This window comes from Cucurbita pepo, chromosome LG02 (genome assembly GCF_002806865.2).
Source record: "Cucurbita pepo subsp. pepo cultivar mu-cu-16 chromosome LG02, ASM280686v2, whole genome shotgun sequence".
Lineage (NCBI taxonomy): Eukaryota > Viridiplantae > Streptophyta > Magnoliopsida > Cucurbitales > Cucurbitaceae > Cucurbita > Cucurbita pepo.
In genome coordinates, this window is record NC_036639.1 from 1,947,083 (window position 1) to 1,965,356 (window position 18,274).

The 18,274-nt window shown below is 36.9% G+C and overlaps 2 protein-coding genes across 8 annotated transcripts; one reads left to right on the forward strand and one right to left on the reverse strand.

The window, feature by feature from the left end:
- Positions 1-288: 288 nt before the first annotated feature.
- Positions 289-10,868, reverse strand: LOC111788093 (protein FAM91A1-like). Of its 3 annotated transcripts, XM_023668269.1 has the most exons (12): positions 10,593-10,868; positions 10,371-10,404; positions 10,142-10,294; positions 8,480-8,597; positions 7,772-7,868; positions 6,822-6,928; positions 5,937-6,059; positions 5,624-5,777; positions 5,066-5,126; positions 4,609-4,982; positions 1,995-3,591; positions 289-854 (listed from the first exon to the last, which is right to left on the reverse strand). In XM_023668269.1, the coding sequence occupies exons 3-12, from the start codon at positions 10,267-10,269 to the stop codon at positions 617-619; spliced, it is 2,997 nt and encodes a 998-aa protein (XP_023524037.1). In that variant the 5' UTR covers positions 10,270-10,294; positions 10,371-10,404; positions 10,593-10,868; the 3' UTR covers positions 289-616. The 3 variants fall into 3 exon arrangements, with proteins under 3 accessions (XP_023524037.1, XP_023524038.1, XP_023524036.1); XM_023668270.1 differs by lacking the exon at positions 10,371-10,404 and having other exon boundaries at positions 10,142-10,300; XM_023668268.1 differs by lacking the exon at positions 10,371-10,404 and having other exon boundaries at positions 10,142-10,328.
- Positions 10,869-11,241: 373 nt separating this feature from the next.
- Positions 11,242-17,150, forward strand: LOC111788275 (homeobox-leucine zipper protein ATHB-5-like). 5 transcript variants are annotated; one of them, XM_023668593.1, is made up of 6 exons: positions 11,242-11,347; positions 11,677-11,728; positions 11,813-12,935; positions 13,091-16,108; positions 16,200-16,585; positions 16,686-17,150. In XM_023668593.1, exons 4-6 carry the CDS (start codon positions 16,045-16,047, stop codon positions 16,947-16,949), a joined length of 714 nt encoding a protein of 237 aa, XP_023524361.1. In that variant the 5' UTR covers positions 11,242-11,347; positions 11,677-11,728; positions 11,813-12,935; positions 13,091-16,044; the 3' UTR covers positions 16,950-17,150. The 5 variants fall into 5 exon arrangements, with proteins under 5 accessions (XP_023524361.1, XP_023524360.1, XP_023524359.1 ...); XM_023668592.1 differs by having other exon boundaries at positions 11,813-11,928; positions 12,378-16,108; XM_023668591.1 differs by having other exon boundaries at positions 11,813-11,928; positions 12,387-16,108.
- The last annotated feature ends 1,124 nt before the right edge of the window (positions 17,151-18,274 follow it).

The window sequence follows — 18,274 nt, forward strand, 5'->3', positions numbered from 1 at the left end:
GAAGGAAAGGAAGACGTGTCGTCTAAAAAAAAGGTCAAGACAAAGTCTTTTGGAATGCATTTTTGTCTCTACTTGAATTTAGTAGAATGCGTTGTCAATCGTTATCAACGCGAGTATAATTTAACCAATAAAGACATGTATCTTCAATCAAGTGGTTCGAGATTCGAAATCACCTATCCTCGCATATTAAATTTTAGAAAATAAATAAAAGGCAGAAGTAATCTGTTAAAGCTTGGAATTAAAGCACCTGTTTACACATTAACTGATCTCTTCAAAACTGCTGCCATCATGGAAAATCTCATGAATAAATAAGTGGCTTAAAAAGCAAGCAACCACAATATGATAGCTTTGATCAGTTCAAGATCTCTACTCTAATGAAATCATGGATACATTAACAAACAGTGGTAACTATATATGCACCCCAGGGCAAGAAGCTCGAGATGGGTACGATACACCAACAAAGTAACGGTAATCATTACCTCGGACCTAATCTCGAACTTTCATTGAGTTTAGTTGCCCCAAGGATGAAACATATGAAAGAATCAAATTAAATATATTCTCAGTTGCATTACCTTGTCTATTCTTCTACCCAAGCAAATGTCAATGGCTGCAAAGCCTATTTAGTTGCAGCGGCTGAGGCTGCTGCTGCTTCTGCTACTAAGGCAATTGGTTGACGAGCCTGCTGGCAAGCACCTATATCGAATGGATGTAACTCGGTACCATCGAAAATCATATTCACACCAGGGAGTACTACTTCCTTGCTGTCGGTTTCATCTGATTCGCCTTTCGAATTAGGAAGGGCTTCTTCTATTGGCCTTGTGGCAGCCTCATACCCGGGCGCTAAAGCGTAGGATCTGAAAATATCATTCATATTATTAGCACATGATACCGTAAAATTATTGCCTTTGCAGCTGCCTACAATCATGGTGACAATCCCTCCTCAGTGTTTACCTAATACTTTGTTAGGACACTTTGGAGAGTGAATAAAAAAAGCAGAATATGCAAATGTCATTGAAGACATCACCACCCACCATTATCGAACCTCTATACTAAAAGATAGTTTCCTACCCCTCCCCATACATATATAATATATATAACTACTGAGTAAATTCATAATTAAAAAATGTCTCATCTAACAGCAGGTTTATATGAATGGATCAACTCGAGACAATTCCAACGTTAGTCGATCTCAGAAGTTGAAACTAGCAGTAATAAATCAAGTTTTAAAGAAATTCCAACTCACCGTTGAAACTAACAGAGTTATGAAAACAGATCTGGAAGGTCTTAAGAAGTTGGTGACTTAATGACTGTAACGACCCAGATCCACCACTAGCAAATATTGTCCTCTTTGGGCTTTCCCTTTCGGGCTTTCCTCAAGGCTTTAAAACGCGTCTGCTAGGAGAAGGTTTCCACACCCTTATAAAGGGTGATTTGTTCTCCTCCCCAACCAACGTGGGACATCACAATACCAATGTGGGACATCACAATGGTGAGGAAGGCTTGGACCATCTTATTCTGAGATGCATGTATGATAGGGTGGGAGCAGACTTTAAAGGCTTTTGGGTTTAGAGGTAGGTGTTGGAAGCACTGAATGGTTGAGGCCTTAGACACGGATTTATTTTGCAAGTATAGCCTAACTCAGGTCATGTATTGTTGGGAAGGTATGCTTGTATAGTTGTTTGGTGGTGAGGGATTTCTCACCCCTTGCCCTTCGGCTGTGCCCTCTTCTCCGTTTCTTATAATAAACATGTCAAATGGATGCAGTTATCAGAGTTCTATGAAACATTCTTATTCGTCTCCAAATTTTCTGGTTCAGAAAGATTAGCAGAGACTCTTTCTAATCAACAAGCATATGCAATCCAGGGAGCATGCTTAAAACTGTACCCATCACATTTAAAACCAAAACAAAAAAAGGAAATTCATGCAAGACAAGTAACCATGTGCACCTCGATCTAAACATTGTGTAACATAAGTAATGGGAAATGTAGACAGACCTAAGAATGGTACCATCAAAACTCAAAACTTCCGTGCAACAGCGATGCCGATTAGCAAGCTTTAGCCTCTGATGTTCGTTCGCAGCTCCTGAAATGGGAGAAGAAGGATCCACTAGTGGATTCCACCTTCCACTAGCATAGTTCAGGAGTTGTTTGGAAAGTTCTTTAGGTTGCTCCTTCTGATACAAAAGTCTTGCAGCTGGACCTGTTGCTTGGTATTCCGAACAAACATCGCGTAATCTCTTTCTCAACCCTTGCATTGCTTCATGATGTTTATGCCGTAAATCTGACTGAAGTAATTCAGATGAGACCACTCTTCTACAAATATTGTCACATAACTTGGGACTAAAAAGTGGTATTCCAAATTCAACACTCAATGGTACCCATTCATAGTTCGTGTCATCCGAAGAAAAGTTTTCCGACTCCCTTTCTTTGAAGAGCTTCAAGAGCCGAATATAACCAACTGCCCACAGTTCTATCTTCTTTGCTACAACAATTAACAAGGAGTTCACGCCGGAAATCTCTTCTTTAGATAGATCCAGATCATTACCTACTTGAGTAATTGAGCCATCAGAATTCTTTAAGGGTAAAGGAACATCAACGGTGATGGCTCTCCCGTTTTTATCAATATCATATTTACTGAGGGGCTGCACTAACACAGCCGCGTATTTGAGAAGTGCGTTTAAACAATGTAAAAGCACGCTTCCTTTTACAAAATTTCCTTCAAATTTTCCTCCCAGGCCACCGATATTGGAACCACCCCAAGACCATATTAAGGCTTTCTCACATCCAGCCAATGGTGCAGGAAGCATACGCAGGCATTGCCCTTTCATTAGTATAACTGAAAGTGGCCCACTGGCTACAGTTGAATATAAAACCAATTTCATCCAAGGTGTGATAGATGAATAAGATGGAGGACCAAAATGGATAGGGCCTGTTGGTCCTGGAAGAATTGATGATGGAGGAAGAGGAATCATAGAGACAACAACATCATAGTCACGAAGAAACAACCGATTTAATGTTGAAGGAGCAAGAGAAGCCAAGCTTTCACAGCGAAGAATATCAACTTGATATTTCTTTATTCTCTTGAGTGATTCTCCAATATCTAGCTCATCAATATGAGTTGATTTGTTATCGATTTGGAGATGAGGAACTGGGTCCGATGCTTGACTAAAGGAAGTCCTACCATTTAAACAATTAGCAGAGTTCATATCATCACCAACGCTGTTTTTAAGAGATTCGGATGAGGCAGAACCCTTAAGTAGCACTGCGGAACATTTCTGATCATCCGTAGTCAAGTATTCTAACTTTTCACCTGAAGAAGTGTCTGTTACCAAAGACGAAGATTCATTGTTGTCAGAAGCTTGTGCATCTAGTTTATCAAAGATTCCCTCCTCTCCTTTTGCATTAATGGCAACTCCACCTACCAATAAACATTCTAAAACACAACGTAGGCTAAATGCATGGTTTGCAAATTCCTGCAGTCCACCCTCAAACTTTGCTCCTTCTAAGGTAGTTAGATCTTTGCAAAGATCTGCAATGCAAGCATGGCCTAGTTTTCCAGCTTCATACAAGGTTACAGCATGGGATTTCAGTCCTGATCCAACAAATTAACAGCAACAATAAGGATTCCAAATGCATAAGCTTACATTTCCTCATAAGTAAATATAAAGCAAAATATGTTACAAAGTAGGTCATAAAGATATCATGGCGGACAATATTTATCCATATACGAGGACAACCCTAATTATGGCTGCTACGGGAAAGTGAAATAGGCGTAGAAGAAGATGGAAGGCAAGTTGTACATGTTGTTTAACTAACTTCATACACATCCAATTTTTTTACCAATATTCAACTGCATGGTTCATAATGCTGCTTAAGCAAAAAATACAGTAGTTTATGAGATATCCAGTAATTTAGGACTCCGAACTGGAAATATGAAAAAAGAAGTTAATGTCGTCCCTCCCTCAAGATAGTCCATCTTGATATAGGGAACTGAGGGATTGCAATAAATTAAAAACTGTACATTCATAAACAAAGAGAACGTAATCAATTTTAGTGACATAACCACAAGAAAATTTTGGTTCTGGAAGTTTCGGAGCCACCAATTAAGAGCGTTTCCAATTACATTAAACTATTGTGGTTCCCATTTTGGATTTGGAATCACCAAAATTACTCTCTTTCAAATCATAATAATAGACACGCTGTCCACACAAACTTAGGTCATCAAGTCATCCATACAGGTAGCCCATCCAATGCAATAAGTAAAACAAAGGCTTTATATTCCTTGGGCATTTGATACCGAAGTCTCAGTTAATGGCAAAGGGTTTGTCCTATCTCACAGATAAAGTCTCAGTTGTCCAAGCCAGCTTTTCAATTCTTTTGTAGAACATTTAGTTTTACTTCTCTTGGTTGTTGTTTCGTTTCTTTCCATAAATGTTAGTTTGATTCTAAAGATGAAGAGGGAAAAGAAACTATGTTTTGTACAAATAAAAATAAAATTAGTAATAATAATATTATTACTATTATAAAAGTTATAAATTAGTAGCAAATTATATTAAAAAAACACCACTGAAAAGCTAAAAGACAAACCTGGGGAAGCTAAAAGACAGACCTGGTGAAACAGACCCCATCATGAGATATGATGTTATATTAGCATCTACTACAAAAGCAACGCGATGAGCACAATCTGGTCCCAAACTATCTGTCCCGGAATACCCTTGCTGAGAACCATCGCCATCAGAAAGCATGTTTGATGAACCTGAAGCAGCTAGAGAACCATCTTCATCCCCAAAAACTGTTCTAGGAGAGTTAGGTATGCTTGTATCTTGAAGAACGGATGCTGGATCAATTACTTTTACTGCCCATCCCAATCTACAAGCAAAAGATGCAGCAGCCTGAAGCTGCAATAGGTCAGCCTGTAATGTCGCTGCCAGTTCAGCCACAGTTGCATTTTCACTTGAAACAACAAAAACTGCATACAATAACCTGAAAAATTGACTTTTCTTCATAAAGCCCACTCAGATAAGTAATACTAAAAAGAAACAGGCTGCAGCAGATAATTGCCTTACTCCTCAATCGGGTCTTCGTAGGATTGTTCTCGGTTGGAAACAAACCCTTCAAGTCTTGAAACTGTATCACTAAAAGCATTAGCATCTCCAATTCATCGCCTCTTACATAGGAGTGGTTCCAATAAGGCCAATGTGCCAATTTATACCTATTATTAAATGTAACTTTTTCCAGTACACAGCAACAATTTAGATTAACAAAAAGTCTACTAGCTAAGTTTAAGACTGCAAAACTGTTATTATATTGTCAAACCACGAAACTTGACACATATACAAGACGATACTGAAAAAAACATTTTATAATTTTTGTAAAGAAGCTCAAACGAACAGCAGTAGTAGCCAAAGAATTTTATGGCATGAACATATGCTTGTATGAGATAAACCAGCAGTCAGCAGATTTGACTTCCAAAATCAATATGAGATACACAGTCCATACACTAATCGAAGGTCTTTCAGGTGTCAGTCCAGAAAAATGTCTTACACGAATAACATCAAATTAAAGAAACTCATCCATCATCTAATCCAATTAAATAAACATATGTTTGAAACTTGATTGCTTACCCTTAAAACGATCATCTGGATAAACAGGAACGTCAAAGTAGATCAATCCCCTTCTGTAGAGACCTTTTACAATGTCTGGGTCGAAGAGAATAAATGAATTAGCCTCCTCCTTACAAACTTTGTCAATAGTTGCCATTTCTTCTTCTGAGAGTTTCTACATTTAAAAAAGAAGAAGCAAATATTCAAATCAAATGACGGAAAATAGAAAAGAAAATCATTTATGCATTGCCATATTTGTAATCTTTTTAAAAATTGTTTGTTGCACACTACAGTACAAATTTGAACATGGAACTAAGATTGATTTGAAATTCACCTTAAATTCTTCCAACGTGAAGTTTACAAGACAAACTCCCCACCATGGATCAACAACAAAATCAATAGGTTGACTTGGTAAAAGTTCTCTTGCAATTGACTTGTTTAGCTTCCACATAATTTTCTGGATTTCTCAAAGGAAGAAAAGGATATTAATGTACAAACAAGCTCAACGTAAACGAATGATTAAAAAAAGCTCCACATGTGATGTGAACACAATCCAATATTTGCAGGTGGAAAAATGACAATACCATTGTAAATGTACATAATAAATTAAATGAAAATTTATGGGTTTCTGCCGACAAGGGTGCATCTGTAGAGAACATGGATATAAAGGCATGGAACATCTCTAATACATACTTGGTCCTTTCCATATTAAAGAAAATTTTTACTAGTTTTGGGCAGTGGCTCCGTGAGGTCTGTAGGTATTGTGTATTTACAATATGTTTGCAAAAGGTGTGCTAGTAGCAGATGTCAAAGAGCATGAAAAAGAACACTGAAGCATTCACCAGTATATGAAAGTCCTTTGGAGCATTTCGAAAGAAAGGAATAGTGGGATGATAAAAAGATGGGTAGATAGAAAAATATATATTGTATAGACTATATTCTCCTCTGATGCTTCTCTATGGATGTCTGCAACTGAAGACTTTCAATAGCTTCTCCTTTTTATTTTACAATCAAGATATTACAGTAGATCAGAAAGGGGACTCCTGTAGTTTCTCAAGACCTCTTAAGCACATATAGTCAACAAGTATTTGAACATAATTCAATTAGAAGATTAGAAAATAGTGAACACATGTGCCTTAAACAAGTATAATGAATTTAAAAACTGGATCACAATTATATCGACCATAAATACAAAAACACATAAGCATATATCTAGTACCTTGGATCTACACTTATTCATGATATCAATAAACTCATTCCTTCCAATTCCAGTCAACCGCAGTGCATCTGCCGCACTGAAATTTGGGATGCTATCATAAGGGTTCTCTGCAAGGAAAGAAAAGCATGTGGAAACTATCAAGTCACAATAATAATCTAAAGCCATCAAAAGGATATAGGATGCTGAACAAGGGATGAAGCAGAGAATCATATTTGTTCCTTCAAAACATAACAATTCCCTTGATTTGATATTAACATTCATTTTAGCAAGTCGCAGTAACTATCAGAAATCATGACTTCCTCAACTTTCACGAAAAAACAAGTCCCTAAGGCGTGACAGAATAAATTTAGGACCACCATGTATTATAAGAAAGATAGTAATTGGAAAAAGAGATTTAGTGAAACTCCAGGAACTAAAGTTTAGCCTACATCAAATTAATGGTAGAAAGGTTCTACAAAACTATTAAAAAAAAAACCCCCTCTTAATACCTAGGTCTCCGAACTCTTAATTATCTCTAAGTTTTAAGTTTGAACGACTTTACAACCCTACAAAGTTCAGTAACTTGTAAACTCAAAAAGATGTTTGGGTCCTTTAGGGGTTCTCCACAACCACTTGGTTTAATCTATGTCATGCAAATTAATTCCATTCAATATATAAGATGTCCTGTCAATTATTGGCACGCTCCAATATTACTTGAATTCATAATGTGCACCATTCATACAATTATGTCAAAATGGGGAAGGAACATGAAAGCAAATATCTGAATTCAAAACCACCTACACTCATACCATGGTGAATTATCACATTCCTCTGAGGTTTTAGATACTAGATTACGACAGGATAAATTCTTATAAACATGGTACAGTACACTTAATTAATTCTTAACTAATAAATTTATAATAGGCTCACTCCAAGTAAATGCATTGCATAAGTTGTAAGAAAGCACTAACCATTTTTCATGACCTCAAATATCATATCGCAGTAATATCTAAAAGGTGATATTCTCATTACACGGCAAACATACTCCGCAAGGTGATAAGGAAATAGCTGCAAGAAAAATGTCCATGTTTTAAACACTAAGGGTAAAATAAAATTTAAATCAGGTGGTGACATGTGTGCATGCCAATGTAGTTTTCTTGTCTATAAATTCTGACAGAGTTCAGATACCAAAGAACCTTTTCGTACAAAAACAATCGCTTTCATGAGACCCTCAACCTTCATTAGGTCAAGAATTAGAGACTGCCAACTATTTGTGGTCAAAATACATGAAATAATATTATAAATGAATGGACCCAAAAGGGTTTTAACTCATAACTACTTGGTTGAGTAGAAGGACTATTGCCACTATATCCAACCCATCAGTTAGAGCCCCAACAAACCTAGGTTTTCGTTTTACAGCATGTATGGTTTTTTGAATAATAGGTAAATACTAGTCTTTTTACAATCCTTGTGTGGCAATACTCCAAGTTGATAGAAGTTTAAAACATGTTATCTAGTTCAAAACATTGCAACCATCTCTGAGAACAAAAATTGCCATAGTTATACCTTACAAGACAACAGTTAATAAGTAGAAATTTATACTGCAGTAGAACTTTAGCAATCATCAAAGGCGGTACTGGATCAATAAATAATATGAGAACTTTTGCTACAACACAGACCGCTAGGTTCCTTCGCAGATACCGCATCATATCATCATAATATTCACTTTCTTTGCATACTTTGCGAACAAAACTAGTGTTCCATTGGAGTCTCTTCTTTATACAGTGGTCAATAATCCTACATGAAATTAGCATGTATCAGTATTGAAGGAAGTGATCCATTTCATAAATCAGGAGAGCTTGGATTAATAATGCTCATATTTTTTAGCATTATATGCCGTCAATTGCCAGTATTTAAACTGCTGCCAACCAGACAACTTTTTAATTGGTTAAGTGACAGGGAAATCGCCACTTTATGTTCAAACACTAGAGAATACCGAATGTGCGTTCCTTAAGGAAATATATTAACAAGAAAGATTTTTTAAAATTTTTTTTAAAAGAAATAAACAATAACGAAATTTTCTTTTATAAACAGGAAAATATATCTCATTGAAGAAATAAAAAGTGAAGTGTTCTTATTTGACAAATGAAGTGGAATAAAACTAGTCTTCCCAACCCAAGCACTAGGACTCTGCCAGAAATACTCCAAACAGTAGAGATCATGAAGTATAGTTTTTTGGACCAAATAATTTATAGTACAAAGTAATGGCACAGAAAAACGAAGTTGAAGAAACAAATGGGGGATATTGACAAGCAAAAAATTCAATTTATGAAGGACCATTTATAAATTATAATAAATCAGGTGGTTATCAGAGGTTTTAGGTAACTTCACCAGCACATATTTCCTATGCCCCTGACACCAGGAAATGTATCTCTGTGTATTAAACTCTGTATATAATGGTTAATTTTTTTATCTGCACTTTATGCTTGGGAGGAGTCAATACAAGTGGTTAAATAAATTTTTAAAAAAAAAACCTACGCTGGTATCCAACTTTTACCAAATTAGTGCATAAAAGGGAATAGAATAACCGGTCATTAATTCTTAAACTGACACCTTTATACGGTGGTATGTCTTGCTCTACATTTTTGGCATCCGGTAATGTTTCCCTAAAACCACTAAAGAAGTGTTGAATCCAATTCTTTGTACACATCCGTTCAAGTAAGAGAGGATAACCCTTTGCATCTATGCATCAAAATCTCTTCTTCGTAAATCGCGAGTGGAAATAAATAGGAGATTCTTTTAAAGAAGATGATAACTTTTTGGGAGATGGTTACAATCTTGGCCTCTAGTTAGTGTTCTCTATGGAAGGGTGGCTAAATTTCTATAAGGAAGGGTGTATGCTAACAGTATATAAGTCCGTAGCTTGAGACAAAAACCAAATCCAATAGAACAGCGATAAACCAGAATCCTTGAACTAAAATTTTAAGGGGGCACTTTTTCTGATTTAGTTATAGCTAAATAACAGCTCGAAGTGTGCCCAAAGGTTGTAGTAGGAACATTTTGGCTAATGATACCTCGTTACATGAGTGTGGCATAAATCATCTGTGGTTGCTAATGCACTTAAACTTTAACCTTTCCAATAAGGTCTGAAATATCTAAATTTCATAGGATGAGTGAAATGTGAAGAAACACATGGGAGCAAATTCCTCAATTGTAAGACGATTTATGATAATTTACACCTTTTGGTTTCCTGATACAGGGATCGTCCCTACATCTATTCCATAGTGCACCACCGGAGGAGTCAAGGTAAAACATAAAGACAACCAACACATGTTTCTAACCTTCTATGCCAATCTTCTTTGGAGGACAGAGTAGCTTGCAGCCGTTTCGGGAGACTCTCCCAAGAACATTCTTCCTTGATTGCTTTCAGTAACAACTGTTCCTCGAGAGTGGCTGGAATGTGCTGCATTTTCCAAATAGCGCAATTCTACTCCCTGGAACTAAATATTGAGCTTCAAACACGTAGAACTGCAAATAATAATAACAATAATAATAAAAGTAAAAATTAACCAGAGATATGCCATCGAGGACAGCCTTGAGGATGCTGATACATTCCAAAACCATTCGATAAACAGAAGAAGTAAGTCATTTCCGTTCAGATTTCGACCAAAGAGAAACAAAGTTAATGTTATGAACATCAAAAGATCAGTCAGCTGTAAAAAGCTTAGCGTGTAGCAGCTCCTAGATTGAATATAAATCAAACGATATGAAACAGAGATGAATGATTCCAACCTTTGGTCGACGATTGGCGTATCTTCCCTAAGATGCCGATCAAGCAAGCGGTTGAGTAGATTGCCAATGCCAGTAATGAGCATGCTCTGTAAGATCGGATTGAGCTTGAGACACTGAAAAGATTATGGATCTTCGTTTTGCAGTAGGTAAATGAGGTGGGAGTTTGAAATTGGGATTGAGATTGAGAATCGAAGAGTTTGATTCCGATGGCGCTTCACAGCTTGCGCCAATGGCCCGAAGATCGTTTATCCTTCGGATTGCTCGTTCGGATTTGGATTGTTTATGACCCGAAATATGTTCGACATGTTCTATTCTTTCCAAATGGATCGTCTCATCATGGATGGCCATGCAAACATCACGCCCAAACTCATTAAATTATTTGTTTAACGCCAAATTTTATTTTATATTTAATAAACTAATTAATTTAAATTTTAAAATTTAAAATTTTTAATACAAATATTGAAGTTTTTATTAAAAAAAATTAATTTTAGGTTCTTAATTTAAAAAAAAAAAAAAAGACTTTTAAATTTTTAAAAATTATTAATAATTCAATTTATTAATAAAGTATTTGTGAGATAAGGAGCGAGAGAAAATATTTTTATTAATTAAATATTATCAAGAAAAAAATTAAAACAAGATGAGTGCGCGCGCACGCTACCATATTGGCTGCTGCAATTCGCGGGAACGGAAGTCGAGGGAGAGGGGCTGCCGGCGGCGCCTCAATCCACTTTAGGGTTTGCAATCCGCCGGCGGCGGTACGTTCGATATTTTTGTTTGCTGATCGTATATTCTTGATCGAACTCTACATTTTCATTGGTTGAAGTGAAGATCAATTGGTTAGGGTTTTAATTTTGTTTCCACTGCGATATCGGCCATTAATTTGGCATGTAATGGTATTATCCAATTCATTGGCTACCATTTTGCCAATTTACGCATGTTTAATCCCTCTTCAGTCACTCTTCTCTGTCTCGGTATACGCTTCTTTAACAAAATCATCGAGCTAATATAGAGACCACAGATATTAATGGAGTTCTTATTTCATATGACTTTCATTTATATCTATTGATTTATCTACTGAATGTAGGGCTAATCGTGGATGAAGTTGAAATATTGGTTTAGTGGCGCTTCATTTCGAGGTATGATTTCGTTTTGCCTCTTGATGTTGGATTGTGGGTGCCTTTTTTCTGTCATTGATTTTGTAGTTAAATTTTTTTTGTTAGTAATGCCATTTTCCTGTCGAAATGGGTCTGCGAAGTTATGGAGGTTGCTGGTATCGACATCTCCTCCTGTTGTACTCCTCTGTCTTCATCCGTGGATTAACATCAAACCTGGTCAGGTATGCTTTATTTGGTTATCACTTCAAAGAGTTATCACTAATAGAATCAAGTTTTTTGCACGTGATCACCAAAATACAGCATGATTTGTTGGCCGTCTATGCTGCTTCATGAGCTATTACTGCATATTAAGGCCTATGCCTTCTAATTTTGTTTCATACACGAACTACTGTGAAATTCTTCCTTTAGCAACTATAACTATTAATTCACATTTATTTAATTTCACTTGTCTAACCTTTCATATATTCTTATCTAATTCAAACAAGTAGGAGTTCCTGTAGATCGCTTTCTATCAGTAATGCTTGTTCTGTATTTTTTTTTATGGGGTTTGGTCGTTCACTACAGAAGACTTGATCTCGCCTGTTATGTCTTAGAAATAGACGTATAACTAATTTTTATCTTTTTAATTGTTTTGACCTATGCTATAATATACAATTTTATTGAGTTTTAGTGGTTAAAGAATTATAGAGGTCCCTCGAATCCTGAGTTGGCGGGCAGTTTTCTAGTGGCTTCTTCTTGATTTCATGAATGGAAGGGACAAAGCGAAGGTTGAGAGTGAAGTTTCAAAGGTTATTCAGTAGTACCAGGCTGTTCTTTTGCAGAAATAGGGGAGAAAGATGAGAAGAAAGCGGAAAAGAAGACTGAGTTCATTGAGAAAGCTCAAAGATTGGGCCTGACAATTTTTGGTCCACAATGTAAGAAGCTAGAAACACGCGAAGATTCGAGAGGCGAACTGAGCAGAAACCATTGTCGTTACTTGCAGAGATTTTCATGACGATTGGGGAGGGATTTTCGAGATCTTACAAAGACAAACCTAAAACTCTTTCTTCATCAATTCGATCCAGCCGGATATAGCTTTCTGAGGTGTCTTTTTGCTGATTGTGCTTGTCTCCTTGCGACCAGTAAAGGATGGGTGACTTTTGGGCCTCTAACTTGAAAGATGGAAGTTTGGAACTCTTAGACTCATGGTAGAATAAACGTTGTGCCTTCGTATGGGGATTGGGTGAAGGTGAGCCTCTTCATTTATGGAGTCTGGCAACTTTTAAGGCCATTGGCAATACTCTGGGGATTTGTGGACTATTCAAATATTAATTCTTGCCTCATTGATTGCTTAGATGTGGCTCTAAGAGAGAAACGAAAATTATTGTGTTTTTGTCCTTGCAGAAATCCAGTTAGTCCATGGCAACCATTTTTTTCATGCTCAATGGAAAGTTGTTGATCAAAGAAGTTATTTTGGTGCTCACGGAGGCTTCTCGCTGGAAGCTGCTGAATTTTTTTGTAAAGGGAATGGTGTTCTAGCCCAAATCCAGTGGATCCACTTGGAGGGTTCAAGATGGTCAAAATTATCCCATGGTTAAAATTCGGTACCCTAACCTCTTGGGAAGTCCACGACCTGGCGCAAGAGTGAACTTTCGAAGTTTTCAAGAGTCACACGTCCGCGTTGAAGTTGAAAACCTCTTTTCACTCTCATTGGAGACTCCTTCGGCCGGTTAGTGCACCTTTGTTGTCAGAGAGAGTTCATTAGAGGCTTCGCAGTGGACCGTAGGGAGGAGGAAATCTTCCACTTACAATATGCTGATGATACCATCATTTTTTGCCCTGAGGGGGGTTTTCTTGCTAATTGGTGGTTATTGGTTAAAAGTTTCCGTTTTGTCTTGGGTCTCTCCTTCAATGTGACCAAAACTTCTTTAATAGGCATCACAATTTAAGAGGATATCTTGATGTTAAATGCAAATGAGCTGGGATGAAGAGTGGAAAAGTTCCCTTTTTCCTATTTGGGTATACGTTTGGGAGGTAATTTTCAGAACAAAACTTTTTGGGACCCGATGTTCGGCAAGGTCAGGAATAAGGTTGATAAATGGAGAATTGTACTCTTTCGAAGGGTGGTGGGTTGACTCTTGCAAAATCGGTGACAAATAGTCTTCCTCTGTACTATTTCTCCATCCTCAAAGCTCAAAAGAGAATCATAAATGAAATTGAGAATATGGCTAGGAATTTCTTCTCAAGTGGCATTAGTTCGAAGTGTTCTTGTAGGAACTTAGTAAATTGGGGAAAAGCTTCTCTCCCTCTTCAATATGGAGGCTTTTCAACAAAACAACAATGCCCTTCTTCAAATAGCTGTGGAGGTTTAATCGAGAAAACTTTGCTTTATGGAAGAGGGTGGTTTCTAGTATCATGGTGAAGACCCTCACAATTGATCTACCCTCCCCCGAAAGGAGTTGCAAAAGGAGGCCATGGTTTGAAATTACAAACAACAGTAGGTGTTCTTTTTTTCAGTTTTGTGGACTTCAAGGCTCGTCTAGGGGAAAAAATCAGGTTTTGGAAGAACAAGTGGATTGGGGAAAACACTTTGAAGGTTGTAAGAGGCTTCCATTGTCGATTGCAAGAAAGAAGATTCAAGGGACTGAGATTTGGTCTTGAGCAGCGGGTTTTTTGGTAGAGAACTTGATAGTTGGTTGGGGTTAGTCCAGAAGCTTTATGTTGTCTGCTGGGGGATGGTGATGACAAGGGGCCCTTTCACTCGAGAAGGAAGTCTAGAATTCCAAATAAAGTCATGGTGTTCTTATGGTCTTTAGCTCAGAGGAATTTAAACACAGAATCTCCTCCGAAGGACATGTAAACAGTGAAGTGTCCATTAACCACATCTTTCTACATTGTCCTTTTGCTACCAAAGCTTGGTCTTCCCTTCTTGACATCCTTGGCCTTTCGGTTTGTATGCCCAAGCACGTTGGCATTTGGTCAGTAGAAGTCCTTGGGGGTTGGAGCTTATCTAAACGGGCTGAAGTCCGTTGGAATTGCGCAGCTAGAGTGCGCCTAACATCTTTGGTTGGAAAGGACTCATCCTATGTTCGAAGATAAGTCTTCTTCTTTTGAGTCTTTTTGTAGAAGTGTACAGTACAACTCACTTCGTCTTGATGGTATGTTTTTTCGGAAGAAATTCATTTTTAATTATAGCCTTTCCATGATTATTTACAACTGGAAATCTCCTCTTTAGTTTTCTGTGGGTAGGGAAACCCTCTTCCTCTAGCCCTCTTAGGTTGTTTATCCCATTTTTTGTGTTCAGATACCCAAGTTTTCAACCGTTATTATCTTTTCTAAAGTTGAATGTTCAAATTTTCAAAAGACTCAATGGTCGTTTGACGATAGATAGATGTAAAGTAAATTACATCCACGATAAATGATTCGAATATAGATAGGTGGAAAATAGTATGGAATTTACTCGTTTTGGGTTATTTCATCCTTTTTCTCCATGTTTTTTCTAAATTTCTTGTGTGTGTCAATTATTGCTTTTAATTTTTTCTATATATTATTTGTTTTGGGGATTAAAATCTGAGCCAAAAACTTACTGATGTCTAATTGTTGCCATACTCTAGATTGGCTACTAGTAATTACATATAATTCCATGAGAATTATAGGAATTATTTGACAATTTATCCTCTGCATGTGTCTAGCACGTGTAAAATTATTTTTATTCTTATGGTATCCCATAGATTTCACCATGCATTTAAGGATTTATGAGCATTTTTCATTGTGACAGTCATTTTTCGTAAACTTATTTTAATTATATTTTTATTTAGAAAAGAAAAGGCAATTCTGTTGTCATAAATGTCTATCTACGATAAAAGGGAAAAGGGAAAACCAGGCCACAACCCATCCATAATCCAGCAAAGCTAAAAACTGGTCCTTGATCAGAACCCTCCCCAAAAAAGCGATTTAGAAAGCAGAAGCGATGCTTTTTTAGAGCTTTTTAAGAGAATAAATCTGATTATATAAAAACAACAAAAGGTGAAAAGCCTACACACCATTCCCTTAGTATACCATTTCAAAAAACGACTGTATTTTTCACTCACTTTCCTTTGCTCATTTCATCCATAATGATTAGACAATAATTCAAAAAACAAATCTCAATTTCATTTCAGTTTATTTTATTTTTCTCTCTGCCATTCCACTAGCTAAGAAAAAGCCTCCATAGGAACTTCTTTTCAGCTAATGCTTGGATCTGTCTCAAAAAAAATTGAGAAATGAAAGCTGAGAAAGACAGAAGCAGTATCATTTTGGTTTCACCATAAAAATTCCGCCATTTGCTCTGTTTTTTGTTATCTTCTTCATTTGCAGTGATGATGATGAGATTTGATCGCTCAGAATCCTTGGATTCTTTCAGTTCCATCTTCACTCCTAAAGGTAAATAATGCTCATAACCAAATACCNTTTTTTTTTTTTTTTTTTTTTTTTTTTTTTTTTGGATTCTAAAAGATCTCTGTTTTTCTTTCAGAGCAACCGAGCTCCACCACCATAGGCGGCTACAGCAAGGAGTTTCAGGCAATGTTAGACAGTTTGGAGGAAGAAGACAACAGTGAAGACGGCGGTGGAAGCAGTGGTTCGGCACCGGAGAGAAAACGCCGGCTGAAGCCGGACCAAGTGAAGGCCTTGGAGAGACATTTTGAAGTGGAAAACAAGCTCGAACCAGAGAGAAAAATGAAGATAGCTACTGAATTAGAGCTCGAGCCAAGGCAAGTAACAATTTGGTTTCAAAATCGCAGAGCCCGTTGGAAAACAAAGCAATTAGAGAGAGATTATGGAGTTCTTAAAGCCAATTACGATGCTCTTAAGCTGGATTATGATGTTCTTGAGAAAGAAAATGCTTCTCTTGCTTCAAAGGTAGTGAAAATAAACTCCATTTTCAATTTGGAAAACTGGGTTTTGGCCTTTTTGATGCTCTAATTCTGATGTTGAAATGGAAATGGAAATTCGTTGGCAGGTAAGAGAGTTGAGGGAAAAAGTAAGCAGAGAAGGAACAAAGATGAAAATTCAAAGGGAATTGAAGGATGAGAAGAACTCATTTGTTTCCACTAATAACAACTCTTCTCTGAATTCGATGTTGAATTCCTTTGAACTTTCCAGGAAAGTTTATGAGAATCAGACTCAGTTTACGAAGGCCATGAATGAGGATCAAAGCTTGTTTAATACAGAGGAGCCTTGCAATTTCTGCTCTGTTGATCAAGCTCCCTCCCTCCACTGGTAAACCCATGTGTTCTTCCATCTTCTTCAACTATTATCCTTCATCTGTCTTATTTTTCTGTCTTGTTTAGACAAGATTTAAAGAGTAATTTCATGTTGGGATGAAAGTATAATGCCGATTAAAAGTGGAGAAGATTATTATTAATACGACCATATGGAGAGAGATACTCTTAACGTTGATCAAATTAAAGGCCTTTAATGTTCAGATGTGCTATGCTCGTATTAATTTGGTTTAAAAGTATAATTCCTTTTAAGGCTTTTGGGGGGAAAGTATTTGCACCCCAAAGGTTGAAGGGACGAGTATGACGTGTTTACAATCGAAAGACTTTGAGCTAAAAGGAGGGAGAGTGACAGGCGACAAAGCTCACACAAAGTCAGGCTTGTGAAAAGAATGGGACAAACTTTAGGGTTGTGAGTGAGTTGTAGAGCAAAATAAAGGTGGAAAAAAGGAAAAGGAAGAGAGAAAGAAAGAAAGAAATAAAGGGGATTTTGAAAGCAAATGGGAAATGAAGATGAAAACTTCAATTTCCTTTTTGTGGAAATGTAAATGGAATTCATTCATGTTTGTTTTATTTCATTCATGCACTATAGAAAGCAAACTGGGTCGGTGGGACGACCCGTTGAATTCACATCAGAATTGGCAACATAAACACAAACGAAATCGTTGAATTGTGTACTTCACATTTTAACCCTTGATGTTTTCTATAACCTCATTTTTAGTTTATACGGTTGTTAACATCTCTCTCAGACTTTCACGATACGTGAAATTGACCAAAATATCCTCGCATTACAGTTATCACCGCCGACAACCCTCAACCATTACTAGCAGCCATACTTGCCAACTTTGGCCCCTACTCTCGTCAACAATCTTCAAAACTCACGTACACTTCGCTGCTAACCAACCATGTTATGGCATTTCAAAATACAATTTTGAATTTATTAGTCCATGATATTTAATAGTTGTCTTTATAGTAATTTGATATTAGTATTGTTAGTAAAAGCGATTTCTCCCTACCTGATAGTTATATGTAGTAAGTCGTTGTTACTGTCTTTTGCTTACATTCCCATATAACACCAATTTCAATTCTCAAATCTTGCTTCCCAAACTCTTTGTTTCCGTTTTCTAAAACTTTCTTCTTGAATTGCGGTCAGAGGCTCGAGCATACGTCGTTTGGTCGTAGGCGACGCAAGAACAAATAGACTTAACTCACCTGTTGCTGAGTAGTGAGTGCCGCACAATCGCAAGTTCGATTATGACAAGTGGAGTGCAGAGTAAATCACAAATTTATGTGAAAAAATGTATTTTAATCCGAAACTATTTTTTATTGG

Coding starts and splice junctions, on each gene's coding strand:
- LOC111788093 (XM_023668270.1), bottom strand. CDS start 10,269: ATGCAGCACATTCCAGCCACTCTCGAGGAACAGTTGTTACTGAAAGCA. Junction 6,929..7,771: donor ATTTGAGGTCATGAAAAATG/GTTAGTGCTTTC, acceptor CTTTCCTTGCAG/AGAACCCTTATGATAGCATC. Junction 5,127..5,623: donor TCCAGATGATCGTTTTAAGG/GTAAGCAATCAA, acceptor TTAGTGATACAG/TTTCAAGACTTGAAGGGTTT.
- LOC111788275 (XM_023668593.1), top strand. CDS start 16,045: ATGATGATGAGATTTGATCGCTCAGAATCCTTGGATTCTTTCAGTTCC. Junction 16,109..16,199: donor TTCCATCTTCACTCCTAAAG/GTAAATAATGCT, acceptor TTTTTCTTTCAG/AGCAACCGAGCTCCACCACC. Junction 16,586..16,685: donor ATGCTTCTCTTGCTTCAAAG/GTAGTGAAAATA, acceptor ATTCGTTGGCAG/GTAAGAGAGTTGAGGGAAAA.